Genomic DNA, 18,070 nt, shown 5'->3' on the forward strand with positions numbered 1-18,070 from the left:
GGCATCCCATTCAAAGCTGAAACTTGGGCTAGCCTTTCAAGATAGGAGGATGTGTCAGCTAGAGGAATACCCTCTGAGGTAGTTTGAAGGCAGCCACTCCTCAGGCATCTATTGGGATGAGCATGTTGACCAGTTGGAAATAGAGATACAAATAAAAGGAAAAGTAGATGAGAATAGTACTTTGCAGTGTCCTAGACACAAAATTAAAAAATTTTGACCCCAAAAGTGACATTTTCAGAGTAATATTTAGTGAGACTGCTTGGAAGAAGGTGGAGAGACACACAGACAGGGAGACTGGTCAGGCAAGTATTGCAGTAACTTGGCTACATGAAGGCTTGAAATGTAAAACAGGACAAATGAGAGAAATTAGAACTTAGAGAGTCATTTTTAAAGTCACAGTAGTGGTGTACTATGAGGAAAGAGGGAAGAGCTGCTGATGGTCCAGATTGTTAGTCTGCTGGACCCATGCTTTGTTCTCCTTTCACCTTCCCCCTGCTCTTCAGCTTACTGGAGCCTATGTTCTGCTTCTGTCACATCACTCACTGAAAGTACTTCACACTTGGATGTCTCACAGATTCCGTACACTTTTTAACATAGTCAGAACTGATCTTACACCAATTTGAATTGCCTGATGCACTGATCTTGGCGTAAGGCCCACCATTCACCCTGTTACCAGGATCAGAAAGACTCATTCCTTGCCTGAACCTCCCACATGCTTCTCAATCACCTATTGAATCACATTTGTGAATATCTCAAGACAAACTGTGAATAGTGTTGAGTAAATTAGCATGGCCCCAGGGTATGGTGGTGGCAGAGGCATAGCACCTAGTCATAAGGCCTAGATCTTAGATGGAAATGTTTAAGATCCATTTGTTTAGCATAGACTAATGGAACACTTGCTGTGCTGATAAAAGGATAAAAGGATAAAAAGGAAGCCCTCATACCTGCCCTCAAGGAGCGCACTGTGTGGGGATCTGGTTTCTAACCTTAAATAAGGACTTTTTTTAAATATATATTTTTTAAGATTTTATTTATTTATTCATCACACACACACACACACACACACACACACACACACACAGAGAGAGGCAGAGACACAAGCAGAGGGAGAAGTAGACTCCTTGCAGGAAGCCCGATGTGGACTCAATCCTGGGATTCCAGGATCATGCCCTGAGCCGAAGGCAGACACTCCACTGCTGAGCCACCCAGGTGTCCCAGGACTTTTAGTTTTAATGTCAAATATTTTATGGGCGATGTTTCCTCTATCACATTATGAAATAATTATATTCTTAGTAACTGAAGATTTTGTATTACATTACAGTTTTAAATGAAAAGATTTTCTATATATATGTACAAGAATGTACATTTATTTAAAAATCAAAATATATACAAGACTTAGGCCAACTTTAAGTTCAGTGCTTAGTTACACTGATGAATTCATGTCTCACTTGTGAAAACTTAAACCTGGGTGCCAGTTACCTCCATCTGCTTCGAGTGTGATTCATAGACTGGGAACCAGTGGCCAAAACAAAACGTTTTTAGCCATCTAAAAGTAGAGCTAGAGTCCTGAGCAGAGACATCCTGGGAAGGTGAGTGTGAGGGGAGATAGCATGAGGATGGGGAGGGAAACAGAGACAGAAAGACATACACAGTAGGACAGTTGATGGAGCAGAGTAACCGGAAAAGATTCTCCTGGTCACATCAGCTTATTAGCAGATGAGGATAATGATTCTACCATATTGGATCCTACCAAATTAAGCTTCATTATCATTTTAAGAAAGAAATTAGCTTGATTTCAAGTTTTAAAGTGAGAAATTTTCATACAATATTTCTTTGTATGAAAAGAATTGCTAAGATATTATGTGTATACTGATTAAGTGGCAAGAAGATCACACCCAACTCTTGAAGGACAGAGATGAAATTCTGTTTATTACATACTCCAGTGCCTAACCACAGTGTGGTGACTTAGAAGATACTCAAAAAATATTTATTGCCTTTCATTGTAGAGAATGCTGCTTTTAAAGTTGCAGTAATTTTTGCTACTTTCGCCTGATAAATTTAGGAATAATTCTTAAGCTGTTAGTGAGATAGAGTGACAATCTGGTCATTCTTGTATATTTAATGGCAGCAGTCTGCTTGGGGTTCCAAATAAACATTTTAGTCCATAGCATCAAGGGCTTTTGAAAGGATTGAAATTCAAGTCATTCCCAACTGTTTCCAGTGGCTGTTGTTGCTATTAAGGTCTCAAAGATTGAAATAGCTTGGGCTGTATGTGAGTTGAAAAGTAAACCAGAGTGATTGTGCAAAACATATGTGGCAGATTACTTATACTGTCAAACTTTGCACCCTAGTTTTTCTTTAATGTATTTTAAAGCTTGCATTTTCACAGTAAACCAGCTTTATACACAGGTTCTTTCTTTTTTTTTTTTTTTTTTTGAGAGAGAGAGAGTAGGAGAAAAGGTGGGGGAGGGGGGCACAGAGAGAAGGAGAGAGAGAATCTTAAGTAGGCTCCATGCCCAGGGTAGAGCCCACTGCAGGGCTCTATCTCACAAGCCTGAGATATGTCCTGAGCCAAAATTAAGAGTTGAATGCTTAACTAACTAAGGCACCCAGGTACCCTGATCCACAGGTTTTTTAAATGTTACTAGTCCTAATAATTTTTTAAACCATCCACGATCTCTTATTAACACTCTTTCTGTGCAATTTAAATGCATAAGAAGAATAGTCCTTCATTCATCTATTTTTGTGTATGCATGAATTTTAATTTCTCAAGTAATACAGCAAGAGTTTATTTTTGTCTTATACTAAAAATCCATAGATGATAATCCTGAATTCAGTAACTTCTCTTACAATTGAGTCTGCCTTATTTGACTTTTTTGGCTGAAGTTGAATAGCAGTCTTTTCCTGTGTAATTCATACTGTTACAATGAATATGAGGGACTTTCCAGATTCTTTTGTTTTACTGGAATTATGTTATATAGACTCTGCTTTGAAATAGTGGATTATTTATTATTCCAGAATGTTTTTGTTATCCTGAGAATATGTCTGGTTACCAAATTTTTCTGAAAACTAAGAACAGTATTTTTGTATTTGAAAGTTAAGCTAGTTAATTACCTCTTTCAAAATAGAATTTTAATTTCTTTGACACACTGAAATATACAATCATCACTTTCCCAGATTTTTCCAATTCTATAATATTCATGTATATTTCATTTTCATATGAGAAGCCTGTTTGCTCTGAGTGAGCCTAAAAATTACCTCCAGGGATCAAAGCAAATTGCTACTTTATTGAAACTTGGGTGTGCTGTTTTTTTATTTTTTGCATGTAATTTCTATTGCTATATAATATTTACAGTTGAAGTTATTTTAGTATTACACAGAAGAGAGTTTCTTTCTTATCTGTTCCTTAAAAGAAGCTTAATAGGTTATAACAATTTTCATGTTTCCAAGAACTTTAGATAATAGTTTTTTTTTTCAAGGTTGCTAGGGAAGCAGTTTCAGTCTTGTTTCTTAGCACGCAGTGGGAATTTGGTAAGTAAAATATATTAAAGAAGCTAGCATTTTATTCTGTTTATTTATTTTAAAGATTTTTATTTATTTGCGAGAGAGAGCAGGAGCAGGGGGAGGAGGAGGAGGAGTAGTGACAGAGGGAGAAAAAAGAAGCAGACTCCCCACTGAGCAGGGAGTTCAAGGTGGGGCTCTGATCCCAGGACCCTGAGATCATGACCTGATCCAAAGTCAGATGCTTAACATGAGTCACCCAGGCTCCCCTAAAGAAGCTGACATTTTAAATTCTTAACTTTACAAGTTACTGAGCTAGGAGCTTAATATATTTTAGTCATTTAATCTTCATAGCAATTATTGTGACAGATATTATCACCCCACTATATAGAGAGGGTAAGCTCTGTACTTCAAATTCATACAATTTATATGTAAATAAACCAGAATTCAAGCTCAGGTCTGTTTCCCTCCTAATACGATTGTTCTACAACATCACACTGTCCCTTTAAATAAAGGAATTAAGAAAATATTCTTATTATATAGTTATTATAATGCCTGTTGTCTAAATGTGCATTTTATTCTCCCAAATACACCACAATAAGAATTTTTGACCATTAAATTTGCTTCATATGAGGCAGAGAAAGAGGCGTTTATGGAGACATTTGTTTGATATTCCAGTAATTTCAAATTCCATGGAAAATATTAACAAGAAGTCAGTGCTCTGAAAAATTTGCTTTTTTAGAAGCTCACAAAATATTCTGGCAGTAATATTACCTCATTCATTCCTTTAGCAGCTCCAACATATGCATTCTCTGGATTTATTAAAGCAGCTTTAATAATATCTCTATCTGTAAAATAGTTTTTCAGTTAAATTAAAATGCATGGACAAGTTCATGTATAGAGAACAGACTTCCTAGATTTGTAGCATTTTAGAGTGATGCAGCTCCAGCTGTCAACCATAAAACTCTTAGTCCACATTTACCATTTGTCTCTATGAATGCTTTGGGTTTTCTTTTTGATCGGTTTTCAGAATACCTGCAGTGACAACTCTGTGACAGCGGTGACACTGGGATTGCAGTTGTGTAGCAGAGGAAAAAAAGGAGACAGATATTAGCCCATGGGCTCAACTTAATCACTCCATGTGTCTGTTTACCCTGCTCTACTCTGTTCTTCCATCTGTTTGGTGCTTTGATTAGTGTTTTTTTAGGTGTCCTATCAGTATCTTACGCTGTGTGTGGGAAATATGCTCGATTTAGTAATAAATTGGTTTTACCAAATGCCATCACTTTTTTTTTTATGCTATCACTTTTAAAGTAGCCAGCATGCTTCCTGTTTTCTCTAACTTTTTCTCCTACTTCCTTCAAGGTGTTCATTTTCCTGCATTTCTTTCTTTCTTTAAAGCCTTAAAATCCCTCTTCTCTCTAAAGTGTCAAAATGTCCTTCACTAATTACATGCTCTGGAGGTTGAGTGAACCATATGTATATTAAAGAAATAGGAAAAACATTATTAGTTTCAGTGGACATAGAGACCTTAAAAATACTGAGGTATAGCCCCTTTCATCCCCAGCACACACACACACACACACACACACACACACACACACACAAGTGCATGAATGATGATGGCAGAAAGGAACAGAGTAGCATTGTTCAGTCACCACAAGTTTGAATTTCTGAAAATGAAGGAATTTTTAGATTTAGAGCAGTGAGAAAGTTTGCTGGGATCCTAGAGACAAAAGATATTACCTGAGAGTAATTCCATGATTAACATACAGGGCAAGTTACAGGTCAGTGCCAAAAGAGTGGGAGAGGATTAGAAGGTTGAAGGGTTCAGATTATTATAAGAATCTCAGCTGCCATAAGTAAAATTTTGAATTTTGGTTCTTGGTTAATGGGAAATTGTTGAAGAATTGTTTTGAGATACAATAATAATAGATTTAATAATAGTAATAATAATAGTATTTTTTGAGTAGGTACTCTATGTTAAGCATTCTTTTAAATGCTTCACATATAATTTATTTAATCCTTTGGAGAACTTTGTGAGGTATGGATGCTATTATTATTCTCCTCTTAAAGATAAGGAAATTGAGGAAAACAATGCCTGGGGTCACCTGCCAGGATTACAGACTATCTGGCATGTTGATGAGGAAGGAAGGGAGACCAGTTGGGAGATTATTTCACAAGAGTGAGTGGGAAGGAATGGAGGCCTGGGTGTGAAGAGAGTTGGGGGGAGGAGTGAGAGCCTTGATGGTGAGGGCTGGAAGTTCCAAACTGGTTGAGGAACTTTCTGAGGAGCAGCTGTCCTGATCCATGTCTCGCTGCTTCCTTTCTGTTGTTTATCTTTCATTTTAAACTTTGTTCCTTTTGCTTAGTTTTTCTTTCTTCTCCTCTCCAGTTAGTAAAACTGATGTACTCATTCTTTTAATGACTATTTGTTAGGTTTTTAGTTGGAGTGAGTCTTCATTAATTCCTGTACAGTTTACAGGAAAAAAAAAAAAAAAAGACATAGTCCCGGCCATAAAAGGGACATTTGATGCAGTGTGACAGGTAAGATAAATACAGAACCTGTAATTCAAGTTAGTGTGAGCAGAACGATAAAAACTTCTGGGAGAGCCAGTTTCATTTGACTGTATACTTCATCTTCCATTTTTAGTTCTAGAGCCATTCGAGATAACATTTATCAGAGCTGGTGAGGTCTACAGCTCCCTGGTTTCCTTAAATATCAGAGCTGGGCCCCTTGTGGAGCCCATACACATTCTATATTTAAGGGTATAGAACACTTAATGTTCCCTAAAACATACACACGTGTTCCCCTTCCAAATTTTCCAACATTTTGGTTTTAAGAGGGAAAAAATCTCATTAGTGAATATAAAATCTCATTTACATCTGCTACTGGACTATAAGTTCCTAAGGGCAAAGGCCTCACCTGTCTTGTTTACAGAAGTGTGTTCTCGTCTTTCCCATAGACTTGCTCATGGTTTGTGCTAAAACATTTGTTGAACTGAATACTGCATATGAGGGTGAAAATTTCCTAAAAATGTTTTTACTGTAAGAATTAGGAGATGAAAGCAAACAATAGTGCAGAAATGAGTGAGACTAATGAGTGCAAGTTTGTGATTCTAAATAAAACTATACTGAGTTGTAGCCACAGAATGGCAAGAACAGTTTTATGTAGCAGCCCCCCATGGTATATTCCTCTCTGGGGAGCTATAACTTTAATGTGTACATTTTTAGATCTTGATTATAAATCCAGCCCCCTTCTTTTGTCCGCTACCAGTTAGGGAGTGAGGTAATTCATTCTCCTTTTTATTGCTTCTGCCCATAGTGAGAATAGAACATCCACATACGTCTTTTCTGCCTAATTGGAATGGGAGCTGATGGAGCATACAACTTCTGTCCATTTGGTTCAACTCCTCTCCTGGAAGTTAGAGTTGGTGCCTGATTGCTCTAGCTTGATACTCATTGGGCCACATTACGAATGAGTTACATAAACTGTGCCATTACAGGGTCATAGTCTCCAAGTTCCAGTTCTTCACCTTCTGTCCTCATACGTGGCAGGTGCCCTGGTGAGGGGAGAGACCTGCCATTCTCTCTTACTTCCTGTTTTATCACCTGTTTTGGTAAATGAATAGAGTCAGAGATGGAATTTAAAATGAGAGTCTCCTCTTTGCTTGAACACAAATTAGAAACCCTGCATTTTGGGCCTTAAAGGGAGCTTGTATTTAGAAAGTGTTTATATTTATTTCTCATTTGCCTACCAGTATTTGGTAGGCAGTAGTCCTGTAGAGAAGGAGGTGGGAGGTTTCAATGAAATATCTAAACTTTTGGGTAAGAGGAGGTTTGGGGGTGCACCGGTCAGTATACATGTACTGCTTAAGTGGCTCATTCCTTGGATTAGAAAAATTCATTGTGCTTTGTAGCTACACCCTGACTGAAGCAGTGTTTGGTCATTGAGTCTTTTTCCTTTTTTCTTTTTGTTAAACCATTCACCCTATTTTTATAATTCTAACTATTTCCAATGATCTGAGAAACCTATTTAATTTATTTAAAAGGTTAGTAATGAATGATACTTTCCCAAGGCTATTAGTATATTTAGCTTTAACCTAAAATAGTGAAGTGAGAAGAGCATTAAAAAGAAAATCATTTGTCCTTCCTAGAAACAGAGCTTAATGGTTACAGTTGCTAATTTTTAAGATAAATTTAGTAGAGTACAAAGTATATTTTAGTAATTCATTTCACAGTGAGGAAAGAAATATGTGACATTTTCTAATTTTCTACCCTGGAAAAATGCAAAAGTGGATGTCTGCATGTAGAATGTGTAGAATGGCTGCCCCTCATATATATTAATTCACTAATAGTAATTGCTAATATTTATTGTATACTTATATTAAAGATCAGGGGTACTTTGAATACACTAGAAGTCTGTAATCAAGATGGTGGAGGGCTATACTCTCTTTGGAAGCTCTGGGGGAAAATTCTTCCTTGCCGCTTTCATCTTCAAGTGGCTGTCAGTGTTCCTGATGGCTGCCTTACTTCCATCTCTGCCTTCATCATTACCTTACCTCCTCCTTTGTGTGTCTATGTCTTCTCCTCTTCTGTCTCTTACAAGGAGATCTGTCACTGGATTGAGGGTCTGTTCAGGTAATCTAAGATGTCTCCTCTCAAGATGTTTAACTTATTATATCTGCAAGACCCCTTTTCCAAATAGGTAACATTCATAGGTTCTGCGTATTAGGACATGGATATATCTTTTTTGGGGACCACCATTCAACAGACTACGGGTACATACTTTTATTTTTTATTTTATTTTTTTAAAGATTTTATTTATTCATGAGAGACACACAGAGAAAGAGAGAGACAGAGGCAGAGACACAGGCAGAGGGAGGAGCTGGCCCCATGCAGGGAGCCCGATGTGAGACTCAATCCCTGGACTCCAGGATCACGCCCTGGGCCAAAGGCAGGCGCTAAACTGCTGAGTCACCCAGGGATCCCCTAGGTGCATACTATTAGTATCACCATTTCTCAGGGAGATATTGAGTGAGTAGTGAATTTGTTTTGACTATGAGCTGTCTTCTTTACCATCACACTGTGATGCCATACTGATCTATTCTGCTCAGTTTGTAGATGATCTGTTTTGAGTCATTGCCTGTATGATATCTAGTCCTTTATTTAATTAGGAATGATTTCACGCCTGGTACATTTTTTCTCCTTGTTGCTTAGTGTCTGTTTGGGAAATGTATGCATAAGACTCATTGAAGAATTTTCTCGATGCAAAGACTGGAGTTATCTTGCTGTGGTTACTCCAGCAGGAGAAAAGGCAACTCACTACTTTGACAGCAGCAAAAACTTGTTTTTCTGGTTTAGTGAGACCAGTCTGAAACATCAGAGTTCTAATTCTGACTTCATCACTTACTAGCTCTAGGGTTATGAGCATTGTTACTTTAGTTTTTAAAACTTCAGTTTATTTACCCATAAATTAGGAATCCCTATTTTATAGAGTAGTTAACTTAGTTGAAAAAGTTAAACCTGGGGATTTAATAAGTAGTTTGCTCAAATTAAGCACACAGATATTTTAGAAAATGTAATTCCTATGTCTATGAATTTCTTCATGCTTATTTAAGGCCTCTTTAATTAGTAATAAAAGTTACATTTTTTAAAACAGTTTATATCACAAATGATGGCGCTTGCTCTTTTAAATTAAAAAAATTTAATACATCAGTATCCTTTATTATCCATGTACATATATGGTATCGTTTTAAAAACTCAAATAATATTTGTTTTGCCTTTTTGTGGTATCTTCCTCAGCACAGTTTGGTTTTGTTGTTTATGCATTTTTTTAAAGGCATTCTTCTTACCCAGTGCCTGACACACATACCAAAAAGGGAAAAATTGTAAGAAAGAATGTTGCTTAGATCACATCATCCAATTATTGCACTTTCAGCATTTTGTGAGTGATGGCTCCTTCCTAAGGGGACATTCTTGTTAAGGTTGGGGGTCATTGTTTCTTTTTAAGAGCACTATTATTCCAATTCTGAATAATATTTTCTAGACAGGAAACATGACCATCTTTCATTTCATCGTCCTTTTTAGTAGATGTTTGTTGAGAATACTGGATGCTGGATAAGACAAATTGCCCCAGTAATTCTTATTATTGTTTATTTTTCCACAGTTGTGTAAGCCTATTTGATAAGGTCATGGTGGTCAGATAGATAGATTTTTCATCTGTTTCTTGATGAAAGGATTGCTTGTGTTTTCTTTTCTTTTTTTTTTTTTAAGATTTTATGTATTTATTCATGAGACACTCACACACACACACACACACACACACACACAGGCAGAGACACAGGCAGAGGGAGAAGCAGGCTCCATGCAGGGAGCCTGACACGGGACTCGATCCCAGGACTTCAGGATCCTGCCTGGGTCAAAGGCAGGCGCTAAACCGCTGAGCCACCCAGGGATCTCTTGTGTTGTCAATATTGTCTTGTCTTCCTAAGTTACTGACAAGTGAGAAAATTTCAAAATGTATGTTTTAGAAAACAGTATTTTTTAAAAATATGTCTTATTTCTTGGAATTTTATAAAAACTCTAAAACTATAGTCTTAAAGTAGTCGCTTAAATGGAACTGTTGATAACGTAATGCAAAAGCCTGGGAAATTGTAAGCCCAACTGAGTTGGAAATACTTGTTTTCCATTTCTGTGTAGATAATATGGCTGATGGATGCAAAATTTGTTTTCACCATTAGCATTTATTATGCTTGCTTCAGGAGGAGTGTATTGTCATAGAACTGAATGTAGTGATGGATTTTTAACAATATCTTGACCCAGATGATACTGTATTACTAATACTGCCCCTGTTATTAATTTCCTCCTGAAGTAGAAAATTGTTTGTTTCTACCATACCTATCTAAACACCCACCCTCATACACATCCATGTGCACACACCCACATTTCTATTCAAAGCAGCATTGTTTCACGTTGAAAGTAACTATATAGAAAAAGAAGATACATGTCACTTAGAGAAATATATGTAAATACTATTTTTCCTCTTTGCATTTACTTTTTAAATTCATACTATATGAAAGCATTTGGAAATCTTTGGAATTTACTCTAAAGAGGTTCCAGACATGTTCATTTTGCTAATGTTCTTACTTTTTAGAGAAATACATTAAAGTGTTTAATTGTTAATCTGATATTAAATATTAACAAATTTTCTGTTATCAGAAGATGTTTTAAAACATATGGAGGTGTTACTGATTTTATAACATCCCATCTATAATTTGAAGTAGCTTTTTTTTTTATTGGAGTTTGATTTGCCAACATATAGTGTAACACCCAGTGTTCATCCCATCAAGTGCTCCCCTCAGTGCCCGTCACCCCATCCCCCTGCCCACCTCCCCTTTCCACTACCCCTGTTCGTTTCACAGAGTTAGGAGTCTCTCATGTTCTGTTACCCTCTCTGATATTTTCCAATCATAATTTGAAGTAGCTTTTAAAATCTACTACACTTAATCTTTAAGAGGCATTGAAAACAGGGATATCAAAATTTTATATAATTTTATTTTTTATTTTTATTTTTTTGGGGGGATATCAAAATTTTAAACTTTAATGTTTTAGTATATGTAATGCTTAGAGTTTTTACTTAATATATCCAATGCTAGCATTCCTTTTGGAAACGGGGCATTCCTTTTTCAAATCTAAATATTAAATGGATTTAAGATATTAGAAATTTCATCTGGTTAATATTGTGGTTATGTCTCAGTATCATAACGTCTAGGTTTACAGTTACTGTTAGTGATTTTTAGACGTAAGGGAAAAAGCATTTATCTAAAGTTAGTGGTAAAACTTCAGTTACCTCTAAAACCTAAGGGCATGGCTAATTCTGAATAACTGGATTTTTCTAGATAAATTGACATTAAATACTTCAATTCTTTAAAAAAAATTCATAAAAGTCTTTCAAAGTTTAATTCTTCGTGTATTAGTTTCCTAATGCTATGTAACAAAATACTGCAAGTTTAGTGGCAGAAAAAAAAATCCCCACAAATTTATAATCTTACAGTTATAGAGGTCAAAAGACCAAAATGGGTCTCAGTGAGCTAAAATTAAGGTGTTGACAGGCTGTGTTTTCTTTCTGGAAGCTCTAGGAGAGAATCTGTCCTTTTGCCTTTTCCAGCTTCTAGAGGCTGCTTGCTTTCTTTGGCTCCCATTCTTTTCATCTTCAAAGGCAGCAAAGGCTACGGAGTTTCTCACATCATATCATTGTGATGCTGACTCTTTGGCTTCCCCCTTCCACAGGTAAGGATCCCTCGTTGTTACATTGGGCCTACTGGATAATCTAGGATAATCTTCCCATTTTAAAGTCATCTGATTAGCAGTTTTAATTCCACTTTAAGGAAACTTTAATTCTTCACTGCTATGTTATTTAACATTATTTACAGGTTCTCGAGATTAGGACAGGGACATTGTGGGAAAACCATTATTCTGCCTACCATCTTGCCTTCTTAAAGTGTTGAATTATGTGTACCGAATTGACTGTAACTGTGAGAATTGCATGAGATATGAAGCCTGAATGATTTATTTTATCATCTGTTTCTCCGAAGTGACATTGAAGTCTCTTCCAGGCTTCACTTCAGCTTGGTTGATGGGTCTTCTTTGTGGCTCACTAGTACTGTTTGTAGGTGACCTAACTTCTAGCAACAGAAAAAATTTCTATGCCAGAGTCATTGGGGACCACCATTGGGAGGATATAAATGGGTGTTTGACACCCCTTCTCAGTCCTGGGAAGTACAGTGCTATTCAATAATCTTTTAGTTGTTCACTCTCTATAAAAAGAAGTTCTGTTCCCTTCCTTATCATTATGTTTCTCACCATTACCATATATAGTATGTCAAACTTCTGGCCACTTAGAGTGCCATTTTTTTGAGATGTCTAATTTTTGTCAGATTCTAGTTGTGTCCTGGTCTTTTCTGTCTTCTGTACCATTTGTTCTTTTGCATTTTGTATGTGGGTACAAGAGTACTTTCTTTTTTTTAAGATGAAGAAATGAAAGTTGAATAACTTACACAAGCATGAACATCAATGGGTGTATCAGTGTTTGAACCCATATTTGTATTCCAGGAGAGCCCATGTTTACCACTCGACTGAATTCCTAGCCAACATTCAGTCCAAACTCTGAACTTTACTTTTGAAATCCATTTGTCAAAAAATTTTAATAAAGCGGTCTTTGCAATTAGAAGGTCATTGCAATTATGTTATATTGAACATAAATTTATTTATTACTGGGAATATAGGAGTAAGATGGAATGATATTTTTACTCTGCCTTACGCTTTGGAAGACAAAAACAGGGGTCTGAGAGATAGTGCCTATGTTTTAGTAGATCATTAGGAAGAGTTTGTATACACCCAGTTTTCAATTTAGGAGGAGTAAGGAACTGGACTGTTTTTGTGACATTCTTTTAAGGGAAGATAAGAGAGGAAAGAAAGGGGTGAACTGAAAGACATCAGATATAAAGTGCTTGTTTACTCTCTGTGAGTCACTCACATTCTGCTTCAAAAACATGTTAGGAATTCATCTAATCTTCCTCAGGGCACACCCACTTCCCTCTAAGCCTAGTATAGTTCACAGATAAATTGGTCTTTCTCATTTCACCACTTTTGCTATTCAGTCACCTTGCCCAGGGGTGATTTGATGTTCTATGGCTGGCCAGACTTTTCTTATTTTGTCTCACTGTCTTCCTTATATAAATGAGTACCTGACTTACAAATATATTACCTAGTCCTAAACTTTTCCTTTTCTTGATAATATTTCATGGCTTGAAAAAGACATCTAAGGCACTAAGTACATAATGGTGGTCACTTTGTTTTTTAATTCATATTTTGCTTTAATTCTCTAAGTTTCCTACATTCTTGTTTTCCACAAATGATCATTTCTAGAAAAGATCCGTTTTATGCATATTTGCTCTAACCTAAAGGTTAAAACATTGTATGCAATGTATATAATCGACCTTCATTTGCATGGTGGTACTTTGAAACAGTAGAATGCTTGCAAGCTTTATTCTTCTGTACAGTGAGGAGATTTTTACAGAGTATATGATTACTTATTAAATGACCTTTGTGTTCTTTCTTTATCTCTGTTTTAATATATGCATTCTCATTTTCTAGTTAGAGTGCCAGTTTATAAGTATTTCTGGAAAAGGCCATGGATGGACATGAGCTCTGACAATAGGAACTTATATCTATATGTATTTATATTTCTTTAGTTTTGAATTTTTCTTTTTGTGGAGAAGAATGCATAAAAAGTATTCTGTAGAAATCAGGATTCATAATTGGAGATTATTCTAGAAACAGGGATTTACATGCTTCACTTGTCAACATTTTCATAAAGATCAAGAAATCTTTTATGCCTCATTGATGAAACCATAAGAATGATTGAAGTCACTTAAAGGGATTTAGCATATCTAGATAGTCTAAAATATTTAAATGAAGGAAAAGGGTTTTGAAAATCTACACACACATGCACACATAATTATTATATATATAATAATTTGGAGCTGGGAAATCCAGTTAAATTCTGAAAAAAATCTTGGCTATAGCAAATGATTACTCTCTGAATCTCCTGGTTAGATGCATTTTTCTGTTTAGCTGAAGGAGACTACATGGTACAATGGAAAGCACGTGGGCTTCAGTATCAGACAGAACTGAGTGTATATCCTGGTAACATTTTATTTCTGTATTAGAATGTGTATTATTTAACATTTCTGAAAATTCTTTTTGGGTAACATTTATTACAAGGTGCCAAAGATGCAGTTTATATGTGGCACCATGGTATAATGAAAAAAGTCTTGATTTGGGTGTTAGTCTAAGATTCAGGTCTCTGTTCTATTTACTAGCCATTGGGAGGGCATTAGGCAAAATTCTTTTCTTCTTTTTTTTTAATTAAATTTTGTTTATTTTTTGAATGAGTTATATATTCATATTGCTTAAAATCTAAATTTTGCAATGAAAATTCTTTTTCCTCCCTCCTGTCTCTCGTCAGCTAATTCTCTTTCATATATTGAGACATTATGCTGCTATATTTTTACAGAGGTATATTATGCATGTAAGAGCAAGATATAGTACATTTTTGTCTCTTTTTTCCTACAAATGGTAGATACTATGCATACTGTCTTGTATCTTTCCGTTTTAACTTAACATTTTAAAATTTAGCTTATCTTGAGGATCTTTTTTTCTTTTTCTTTTTTTTAAAGATTTTTTTTATTTATTCATGAGACACACACACACACACACACACACACACACACACACACAGAGGCAGAGACACAGGCAGAGGGAGAAGCAGGCTCCAGGCAAGGAGCCTGATGTGAGACTCAAACCCTGGGAATCTGGATGCCCTGAGCCTAAGGCAGACGCTCAACCACTGAGCCACCCAGGCATCCCTTGAGGATCTTTCTATATCAGTAATAACAACTTGCTCATTTTAAAAATAGGTATGTAACATTCCATTACACTAATATACCAAAATATATTGAACCCATTTCCTATGGATGGTCAGTTAGTGTGCTCTTAACAATGCTATAATGGTTTACTTTAAATATGCCTCATTTTATACATGTGAGAGTAGATCTGTGGGATAAATATCCAGAAATGGAATTGATAGTATCAGGGGTATGTCCATTCTTCATCTTTAGAGGGGAGCAAACCTTCTGATGTCAGAGGGCTGTTTGGATGAAGTGTTGTGTGTATACTCAATTAACATTGTTTCTCTTTTGTTCCTCCTGTAGCACATATGGATATTGGAGGGCATGGGTCAGCAGAATGCATCTTGAGTCCAGCTTTTGAGTCCAGCTGTTATGAATATCAGCATTTTTGTTGTTGCTTTTAATTTGCCTGTGCCCATAAAGATAGAATGAGCCATTTGGATGTCGTTATGTGGATACCCTTCTCTAGAAGTAGTTTGTGGTTTGGAAATGAAGACATTTCCAAAATATCTTTCTTTTTCTTCAAAAAGTCTAATTCTTCACAATTACTTTGTGTCTTTGACATGTCATCATGTTAGGCCAAGATTGAAAGCACTATCTTTGATTTAAAAAAAAAAAAAAACACTACCAGAGTGGAAAATAGGCACTTTTTTTGTCATCCTACTCTTCTGTCTCACAGTGTAAGTTTTCATGAAGAGTAAGAGATAGTCCTTGATGAGCATAAGAATTTAAACTGACCTTTATTTATTCCAGTGCTTGCAAGTTTTCATTGGGCTTCTTATGTTTCGGACATAAGACCATGTCAGAAAAATCTTGAAAGTTTTTCTTTAAAGATTTTCTTTTAGTTTGAACTGAATTTTAAACATTTAGACCCACTGGCATTCATAATAGTCTCGAGAGTTTTGTATTTTATCTGTATGGTAGATCAGTTCTTGAATAAACTTTTCTTATAATATTCGTTGTCTGAGGTAGACTTTGCCACTGGATGCATGGGAAGATGGTGAAAATGAGGACAAGAACCATGTACTAGAACATCTGTCACATAATTAATAATAGCTTAATCGGGGCACCTGGGTGGCTCAGTTGGTTAAGCGTCCGACTCTTGATTTCAGCTCAGGTCATGATTTCAGAGTCCTTAGTTCAAGCCCCATGTAAGGTCTATGCTGAACAGGGCACCTGCTTGAGATTCTTACCCTGTGCTCCCCCCTCACCCCCGCTTACATGTGCTCTAGTAAATAAATAAATCTTTAAAAAATAATAGCTAAATCATTGTCCTGATTTATTTTTATCAACTCATATAATACTCATAGCATCTTCCCCATGAAGTAAATGATGTTATCATCATTTATACAGCAAAGTAAAAAACAATCTTTTCTTTCACAAAAGAAAGATTAGATAGCTTGTCTGAAGTCACCCCTTTAGTAAAACTGCAGCTCTTTATTTTGAACCTGGCCTGGCTCTAGAGTCCATAATTTCTATGGTTCCGTACCCTTAGTTTGACACATGCCTCTTTAATGTGATATTTTGATGCTCTTAGGGACTATTGAAATCTAAATGACAGGCAGCCTGGGTGGCTCAGCCCAGGGTGATCCTGGAAACCTGGGATTGAGTCCCGCATCGGGCTCCCAGCATGGAACCTGCTTCTCCCTCTGCCTGTCTCTGCCTCTCTCTCTCTCTCTCTCTCTATCTCTATCTCTGTGTCTCTCATGAATAAATAAATAAAATCTTAAAAAAAAAATGAAATCTAAATGACTTGTCAGTTTAGTTCCCTTTTACTGCCTATTTCTGACTGCCCCTTCCTTCACACCATACAAACATAAACACACATACCTTGCATAAATGCCCTATGGTCAAACTGCTATTGTAGTATTAAATTTAAATGTAGTATAAATTTAGTATTAATTAAATAAATTTTAAGTAAATTTAGCATTTTGATTCACTTTTGTGTTTTCTGGTTCTTTTTTCTGAAGTCTGTGCCTGTTTTTTGCCACCTTGCTCTTTTTCTTTTATCACTGCCAACAGAGCTTATTACCCTCTAGTATTGCTCTATTTCATTTTGGAATCTTTTTCATCCTTGTCACCTGTTACTTATCAGCATTGCATAAAAGCTGTAAAGCTATTAAAGCACCCTTCTCTTTTGGTAAATTAAGAGTCACTTTTCTCAGCTATGTTTTATTTGCTCTGGTTGTCAGAGGTGGCTTCTTTATTATTGAAGAAGGGCTTTTTGCCAGCTACTTTTTACTCATGCATTTTTAAACATTTAGTAAGCATCCCTGGGCCAAGTTCTACACAACTCCTAGGAAAACTGAGATTGGTAAATTGTAGCATGATCTGAAGGCTTGGAGTCTGCAGAGGTCTTATCCATATCATGACTCTAAAGCTTTTCAGTAAATCTTCAGAATCGTACATCTTTGGTGAAATGATAATGATATAAACACCTTGTATTTGTATAAGGGTTTGCAGAATATAAAGCTTCTATTCATATGCTTCTCTGCTGGAATCAGTGATAAAATATCCCTCATATACACAATACACACATAGTAAATATATGAAAATTATTCAGTGTAATATTACATGATTATATAATAATTCAATAGAATTATTACCTGAATACAGTTTCTTACTTTATTTCAGAAGGTTTGATTCAAGACCTCTTGGTGATTTTAAATATCATTCTTATTCTAAGCTATGATTGCATATGAATTATTTTTCTATATAAAATACATTGTATTTTCATTTTTTTGGAGTCAAAATTAAAACAGTTCAGAAAGGCTTATGCATTATCTATTTAGTAGAAACATTTCAATTCTAATTTGTGAAAACTTTGAATCATGGAAGATGAGAAATTTAAAAGACCTGTTAATAAGCCTTTAACATGTGCAATTGTCCTTGCAAAATTATTTTGAGCTCTGTCTGCTGTCACACACTGAAAGATGCAAGGAAACAATGTGGCTTTGGCTAGAGCTTATCACTTCTCAGAATAACTTTGGGGTATTATCTTTAGTGGTGTTTTAGCTTAGTTGGCCCACTTCAAAATATCCATCACAGAGATACCACAGATTGACTTAAACTTTGATGACTTGCAGTTCCATAAT

At 35.9% G+C, this 18,070-nt stretch overlaps 1 protein-coding gene across 18 annotated transcripts in view; it reads left to right on the forward strand.

The window, feature by feature from the left end:
* PDLIM5 (PDZ and LIM domain 5) overlaps positions 1-18,070 on the forward strand; it is a 212,149-nt gene that overhangs the window by 82,241 nt on the left and 111,838 nt on the right. For 3 of the 18 annotated variants that reach the window (XM_041758607.1, XM_041758608.1, XM_041758609.1), the window contains exon 1: positions 11,605-11,793. The exons of 12 other annotated variants lie outside the window; for them this stretch is intronic. Coding sequence is in view for 1 of the 6 variants with exons in the window: in XM_041758600.1 (XP_041614534.1) it covers positions 11,763-11,793 (31 nt within the window). In the remaining 5 variants the exon portion in view is untranslated. Of the gene's footprint in view, positions 1-11,604; positions 11,794-18,070 lie in introns of those variants that run through there. 3 more of the 18 variants (XM_041758600.1, XM_041758604.1, XM_041758603.1) reach the window with 3 other exon arrangements.

The sequence above is a fragment of the Vulpes lagopus genome, chromosome 6 (assembly GCF_018345385.1).
Source record: "Vulpes lagopus strain Blue_001 chromosome 6, ASM1834538v1, whole genome shotgun sequence".
NCBI lineage: Eukaryota > Metazoa > Chordata > Mammalia > Carnivora > Canidae > Vulpes > Vulpes lagopus.